Source organism: Colobus angolensis, unplaced genomic scaffold (assembly GCF_000951035.1).
Source record: "Colobus angolensis palliatus isolate OR3802 unplaced genomic scaffold, Cang.pa_1.0 Scaffold9, whole genome shotgun sequence".
Taxonomy (NCBI): Eukaryota; Metazoa; Chordata; class Mammalia; order Primates; family Cercopithecidae; genus Colobus; species Colobus angolensis.
The window spans coordinates 9,570,818-9,579,088 of NW_012122931.1; the positions used below are offsets into that span (position 1 = coordinate 9,570,818).

At 35.8% G+C, this 8,271-nt stretch overlaps 1 protein-coding gene across 4 annotated transcripts in view; it reads right to left on the bottom strand.

Annotated features, from left to right (window-relative positions):
• The window catches only part of PBX3 (pre-B-cell leukemia homeobox 3), a 235,395-nt gene that overhangs the window by 226,649 nt on the left and 475 nt on the right, over window positions 1–8,271 (bottom strand). For 3 of the 4 annotated variants that reach the window (XM_011931376.1, XM_011931377.1, XM_011931375.1), the window contains exon 2: window positions 7,681–7,754. In XM_011931376.1, coding sequence (XP_011786766.1) covers window positions 7,681–7,754 — 74 coding nt within the window. Of the gene's footprint in view, window positions 1–7,680; window positions 7,755–7,875; window positions 8,101–8,271 lie in introns of those variants that run through there. The other variant, XM_011931378.1, reaches the window with a different exon arrangement.

Consider the following 8,271-nt stretch of genomic DNA (forward strand, 5'->3'; position numbering starts at 1 on the left):
TCTTCCACACAAAATGCCATCAGTAATCTTACCTATAAGATATATGCTGAAATATAAATTCCACAGGTTGTATAATGGGCAGTTTAACCATGAATTATAATTGTTACAGCTTTTATGGGTTCAAGTCACAATGTTAATACTCATTTAATATATAATTTTCTGAAGCCCAATTCAACTTCTTCCTTCCTTCCCTAGTGAAGAAAATATCCTTGTGAAGTTCAATTTAGTGACACTGGTGCACAAGCCCATACACAGAGGTTTATGCTTCTGAAAAGAGATAAGTGAACAGTTCATTAGCCACGTTAATGAAATTATGTTTTAGGAAAAAAAAGACTAGGTGACACAAAAATTTTAGTTTATTTTTCCGTAGAGATAGTACAATAAAAACTTTATATTCAGTATCTCCAATTAGGTCAATTAATATTCAGAAAAATCCTGTAACATTTCGTTTAAATAATCATAGGAGGGGGGAAAAAAAAGAATCCACCAATGTTCTGGAAGCTTCTCTAGACCTTTCAATCAATTTTATTTATATGCAAAACCAAGAGAAACTCAAAAAAAAAAAAAAAAAAAAAAAAAAAAAAAAAAAAAAAAAAAAAAAAAAAAAAAAACAAAGCTCCTCCTGATGCTAAAGCTCTCAATTTACTGACAGGCAAATGGCTTCATGCTGCCACTTAATCTCATTTCTTGCATAATGCCCTCTAATTAGCATATCAAAGTGAATTAATACTTCTAGGGCATTAGCAATGGGGAAATCTGCTCCAGGCTCACAATAGCAGTTAAGAGAGAGCCAAGAAATCCTCAAAAACACCACTAACCACTTTGCATTGCAAAACTGTTCAATTTATTTATCCTCTCTCTCTAAACACTTTTACCGCACACTGTTTTACTACTATTCACCAAACAAAATGATAATTGCCAAAGTTACCAGCATCTGTAATGCCTGTTTAGAATCTTAATTTAGACTATGTTGCAGATAATTTCTATATGCAACCATTTGTTCTATTATAAATGTTAATATAGAGACACTGAAAATATTGACATTCTCAATTAGTTAATTTGAATTTGAAATAAAATTTTATGGGATTTTAAATTTATGATTTTTTTAATGTAAAAAGCCACCTGCTGGACTCTGATGCCTAAGAAATATGCTTTGAAAACTGAATGTGTCACATAAAAGAAAACAAAACAAACAAAAAATCATTTTGCCATAACATATGTTCAGTCTCACAAATAATGGTTTAAACATCGTGCGGAATCATCAGCATTAAAAGGATTACATTGTATACCAAGTCCTCATTAATATGATCACAAAAAAAGAGTTCTTGTCTAAACAGTTTAACATTTTTAAAGCACTTAAGTTGAAAGAAGTAGAAAACTTTTAACAATACTTTATCCATAAATATTTTTAGCTGCTTTCATACTAACCTGTTACTATTATGTAGACAGAGTTATGCAAAAAAGTTATGCAATTCAGTTTGATACATTCTATCACACCAATTTTTTTGCTAGATATACACTCAAATTTAGTGCCAAAGTAAACCAGTTACCATTAAAACCTACAAACATATTATACTATGGAATATATCTATGAAAGAATAATACAGAAGAAATTCTTGTTGCAATTCTGCCTACAAAAGGGATAATTAGAATCAAGTGTTGAAGATTAATAAAATTTTTTAATAAGTTCTGAGTTTGAAGGCATAAAAAAGTGGTTTATTTTTTCAGTAGCTTACTCAAGAATTACTTATTAATTTATTGGCTAAATATAGCACTGCCACCTAGATGTGATAGCAATTTGTTTGTCTGATTAACTTCAGTAACTTTGTAAAAAATCTGATAACCAGTTCTGAAAAACTTTTACCAATTTACACTACATAGTGATATAAATTATTTACTCTCTTCATACTTAAAGACTCAAATAGCCTACTGAAGTAGAGCAAATGCTTGAAAAGGTCAACATGGGCTTGAGGGGGAGGTGGTGGATATGTGTAAGCTTTGTTAGTTAATACCTAAATCATGCTGATCACACTGATAAATGGCTAAAACACAAGCCTGCTGAGAAAACAAATAAAACATTTTTTCTCATAATGTCAATATTGAACTAATAAATATCTAAAGATGTTCACATACACGAATAGGGAAAAGATAATCGGGAACCTTGTATAACTTGAAGTGTTAGTGCTGATGTGTTAAGTATTTATTCTGAATAGATACCTCATGGTAGAGTATAAAATAAAGTGATGACTGACTTAGGGTGTGGTTCATGAAATGCAGTTTCAATTCTTATAGTCCCACTTCATATAATGTAACTTCATCCTATACCACGCCACTATAAAGTATCAAAATATAAATAATCCAACTAAGACGTTAATTTAAATTTGCCTCGGAAGTAATCTTTCACAAAATTTATAAACTGTGATGGAAATATACAGGCAAAATTAATTAAAAGGAAAAGCATCACAGTATGAAAAATGTAGACAGGTACATTTTATGAAAGCCGATCAACCAGTGTGCTCTTTGGGGCAAGTCGGGGCCCTTTGCTAGTGTATTAATAGACTTCTGTTTCAGAATAAAATTATGTAAATTAAAAAAATAACATAGTAAAGTCCCAAATAAAATGCCAAAACTACACAAATCTGTAATAAAATGAAGGTCATTAAAACTAAGGCACAAACGAATTACTTGCACAGATCAAGTTACTATTGACAAGAGAGTTCAATATATTTTTATTGGGAAGGAAAAAAATAAAGAACAGGATTGGAAAATGTCCCAACACTTTAAAGATAATATCCACATGATACTTTAGATCATGAAGTTCTAAACCAGCTTGGCAATGAGATTTTTCTCTAGGTTTTCTACAAATACATTATATGTGTTATTTTGTTAGGATGGAAGTGAAAGAATAAAAGTTGGAAAAATCCCTTTCTTTTACAACTTCTCTGAAAACCTCCTACAAAAGCTCCAGTAAGATATCAAATCTATAAAAATAGGGGGAAAAAGGTAAAATATTAAGTTGCTTTAAGAAAAATATATTGATAAAGCAATATAATTTATAACATTTCCAAGATACTCTGACTTTGTATTTTTCCTGTTTAATCACTTACTATTTCCAATGTAAACAGACCTAATGCCTAAAATCGACATGAAATTTAAAACATTAACGCTCCATTAAAATTTGCTTCAAAATAATTTTGGAATGGTGGGAATTACGGAGAAAACAAGACTGGCCAAATATTGCTAATTGCTGAAGATGGGCACTGAGTTCATGGGAGGTTCAAGAGTCTCTTCTCTCTGCATGTATTTATGTTTCAAAGGTGTCCACAATAAAAAGTTGTTAAAATCTAGAAAATAAGTTCATTAAAACAAAATGTGTTTCATTAAAACAAAATGTGTTTCATGAAAACACAAAAAGGAATCGTGTATGGAACAGGCATTTGTTTTTAAAAGTTGAAACAAACAATGATAATTATATTGGAAATACTGCAAGAGCCACTTAAAACATATGCAAACATATAATAACATTTAGACGTTATAACAATTTTCACCTTGCTAAATTTTCACTTTAAAAAATTGATTTTTACACATGTAGAATTAAAAGAATCACACAGCACTGTACAAAGAAAAATGTAACAGATTTTTATACTAAAACCTTAAAAAGAGAAACACACCAGAAAAAGACTCCAAAGAGTCTCTAAACCTGTAGGTTCAGAATTAAACAGAGAGGGTCGAATGACAGTACTGCCTTGTCTCTTTGAAAGCTAGCCACTTATAGCAATAAAGACAAAAGGTTTAATCTCACATCATATACTAAATGCATATAAAATCTCACTTGTAAACTGTACTCTTGATCTAGTTTTAGTATCTAAAATTCTTATGACTCTTTCTAGGGAGGGTTCCTTTAAAACCAAAGCATTTTTACCAGTCATTTTCTTCTCCTTAAACATAAAAAATACTTCAACCAGCCCAACCAGCCAAGCAGGCCTTTCTCTTCCCCTGCGGACACCTCCTGCAGTAGAGAAGTTCATTAAGTTTTATGATCTTCCCAAGTCAGTCCTGCTTATAAGCCTCACAAAGGCTACAAATCTGGCAAACCATCATGTATGCCATTAGACATTACTAGTAAATGAACGCTATTTAGGGTTTGTGGTGGCAATAAATCAGAGTTTGGTTGGCAGCCATCAACATGGAGTATTTTAACCTATCATTTAAAAAGGAAAAGGCTGTGTTTTTTTTTCATGCATAACATTTTTCACAATAATATGATTCATATTATCTACTAAAATGTGGGATTTCATTTAAAAAACAAGTATTTTTTTCTTGAAAAAGAACTATTTCCTTCACTTAAACTTGCATAATTAAGGACTTTGGAAAAAAGGCAGATTTTCGAGGATAAAATATTTCACAAAGGAAAGCACTTCAACAATTAAGATTAAGATGACCAAAAAGAGGTGGGGGCATACACCAAAAGAGGTATGCAGGTGAACAGACCTTGTGGCATCAGGGATATTTAATAAGAGACAGATGATAAAATATGGCTTTAAAAATCAGGAGAAAAATCTTAACATATCAACAATTATCTCATTGGTTACTTAGTTTAAAATAACTATTTTTATTTTAAAGCCTATAACTTTTTGGATGCTCTCAAAATGCACAAATATCACAATTCAACAATGAGAGACATTTCTGCCCAAAAATAATGGTATGAACAATTTTACAAAAGAATACATTCTCAAGAAAAAGCAGCATCTTATAGTAAAACTATACTTTCCTTACCTCTCAACAAGAAAATAATATAATTCTAGTAGATCACCCATTTATCTGTCGGAAGGCAAAAAATACTTTTTCATATATGGTGGCTGGGTAGGGAGAACAGATGTTTTCTAAACTAAATCCCCCATGTGCATCAGAACTGGCAGTGTTCACTGCCTGATCAGAAACCTTAAAATCTACTGGCAGATCTACAAATAAACTGATTTTTTTTAATGATTTTGTCTTATTTTAGAAGAAAAGCACAACTGAAATGACATTATCCACTGAAGTGACAGTTCACCCTCAACCCCCCATTATGCAGAATAGAGTCATCAACATAATGTTCCTGGTTTCTATTCATAAATGACTAGGTAAACTTCCTCTAGATTACAAAGAATTAATCTTTAGGTATTATTAGATTAAATAAAATGATTTTTTAAAAAAACCTATATGCAATATACATATATTCTACAATGTTTCTTTTATAAGTTCATGTTTCTGAAGCATGACCGACTATGGAAGCAGGAGTGGTGGCGGGGGGACTTGGAATTTGCAGCCCTGCTTTCTTTGCTTTGGTAACACTACTGTCTACACAGATGTTTTATTTCAAATTGAGGATTCAGAGTCCCCGTCTCATTCTAAGACTAGTTTTGGAGAGTGAGGTGAAGCTATGGGTAGTAGGGGAGAAAGGAGAGAAGAGAAAGAGCTTCACCCCCATCAATCACTCAGTACTTAAATCCTATCCCTCTCCAGCTTAGAGAGGCTGGCAGGAAGGTGTCCCTGCCCAGACAGCCGCCTTTACTCTTTGTCGGCTGTTGGCGTTTTACAAAAGAGATAATGTGCAAATGTGGATCCACTGGCCAAAGCACAAAAAGAGGATCTAATTTACAAGTTATCACTGAAAGCCCCAGAAACAATTTTAAAACACAAAAATTTCTTTTGTCAGCTGCCTCTTCGTTTTTAAATAGCAATAGCCCTACCAAAGCTCTCTCTGCCAGTAATTCCAGACTTTGAAAAGACTTGTTTCTTTTTCGTAACTCACCTTTGACATGTGGTTGACTATACTTTCCTTTCAGAATGGTGTAACTAAGTCCTGTGCAAATAAGCAACTAAAGGACTTATGCTTCCTAATTGAATTCTGCCTGCTGGTAAATGTCTCAACATGAAAAGCAGTTTGCTGGGTTTAGTTCTCAAGCTAGCTAGGCCAAAACTTTAAAAAGGCAAAAATAAATAAATAAATAAATAAATACAAATAATGAGAAGGGGATGAGAAGCAGTAAGTATCCATCCCCTCTCCCTAGTAATACAAGGCTGTATAAAGTCGAATCAATCTTAATATTCACAACACAGTCAATACCCCAGTGCTTAGCTGTCAGCAGAAACTGAAGTGGAGCCCTGATAGCAGGAAAACCCTTGGACATTAAGAAACAGAATTTACTGAGAATTACATACTTTTAAGCTTCTAAACTAAGAATCTTCAAGACTTAATGCTAGATGTCTTATTTTACAGTCAGATAAAAATTATCTACTGTTTTAAATCACAACGCTTTCTAAAGGTAGCTAAAAATCAACACAAAATAAAAGTTAGTAATTCAAAAAAGGATCACTGAGCATTAAGAAACCAGCCATAATATGTGAATGAAAACCAGGAAAAGTACTATTTGGCCTCCCTTATTATTTGCTGCTTATTACGGTTTAGCATATATATTTAATAGACAGCAATAACTCATTATCTTTTGTTGATTACTTTTAGGATCAGAATAGTATTGTAAAGCCAAAAACCTGTTTCAAAGAAGGCTGACTCACTTATCAACCTAACAATTATTTGCACTGTGCTATTTGTACACTCAATTTAAACACAATCACATGTAACCTTTTAAATAGCATCCCTTGGATAGTGGTATATCCTGGACTTCAACTTTTTCTCCTTGGCCTCAACTTTCAAAATGGCAACTTTAAAATACCATACATCCAACACACACCAAAAAAAAAAAGAAAGAAAAGAACAGGAAAAAAATAAACAGCAGAGCTTGTTTAATGTACTTGTTTGCCACATACAGGGAAGATAATGCCAAATACTAACTAAAACATCCAAATCTCTGTTTCAATTTGAGCAGTTACCTCACTTCAAGACTAAAAGACCTTCAATTAACAAAGTCTGACAAGAAAGTTAAACTGAAACGAATTACCAAAAATTTGCCAAATATGTACCTGTAGTTTTCATTCCAGCACTTCTGCAAAACCTATCTTCTTACATATTCCCTGACTTGGACACTTCAAAATTGTTTAACCTGCATCTGTGGATCTTTTTATACTTTATATATTAAGCAGTTACAAGTGTAATGACTTCAGGATACAAAATAAGACAAGTATTAACAGATGTAATACATTGTATACGTCTACACATCATTACCCTTCCTCGATTCTCTAAAGTAGTCTTCCCACCTAAAACACTAATTCAGGCATGCTACTGGGGTCTGTTCAATTGCATCTATTCTTCTATCCGTGCAGCTGAAGCTTAAGACTGTCTAAGTAAAACAAAGTTCGGGCGATGCTTCTCCCGGGGACTCGATCCTGGCATCCAGTCTCCCGTTGCTCCTTTTAAAAACTGACACACAAACAAGGCGAAAGGAGAGGGGAGAGGACGGCTGGCGCTCCGGGCCCCCTCCCCGCCTGCAGCCAGGGGCGGCCGCCGAGGGACGGCGATCCAACCCAGTCCGCACCTACACTTCATTTTACACCAGGAGCAGAACTGAGAAATCGACTCCAGATTTATTGCAGTTTTTTCTCAAGATCAGGACGTGGGAAGGAGAGAATGATCAAAGATGGCGGTGCCCAAAAGCAGCAGCTCTCAACTGGAGAGTCGAAGTAGCAGCTCCGACCCCACCTCGGGGGTCTCCAGGCCCACTGTGGGGCGCAGCGTCTTACCTGTTTTCTCTTTGATCTCACACAGGACGCTGAAGAGCGCTGGTTTCATTCTGTGACAGTTCAGGGCATGTTTCCTAAAAAACAAGTAACAAAACACAAAGGTATTAGCATCACCTATGGAATAATATGGCGTCTTCCTTTAAGTTAGACCCAAGATTTAATTCCAGCCCCTCTTTCTGGAAGGCCCTTTTGAACCGTGGGAAGTCAACAAAAACTCCAGTTGACTAGTTCCCGACAACCAGCAAGCCCCGGCGGCGAAAGCTGCAGCCGGAACAAGGCGGACCCATCTGCCCGGCAGGCAGCAGCCTCGACCACCGCAGACGCGAACCCGCGCGGGGAGCCTCGCCCCAGGGGCAGGCGAAGGCGACCCGGGGGAGGGGACGAGAGCGGAGGGGCTCCCGCGTCCGCTCCTGTGCAGAGGGAGCCAGCGCGACGCAGCCAGCCGGCCGACTGCGGCCAGCGGGAGGGTGACAGCTCGGCAAAGTTTGCAAGGCGGCCCTCCCTCCCCGAGAACTTGGCCGTCCGCACCCCGACCCGCCAGGAAACCGCCCATCTCCCTGCGCCGGGCCCCGGTGGCCGCCCGCACCGCGA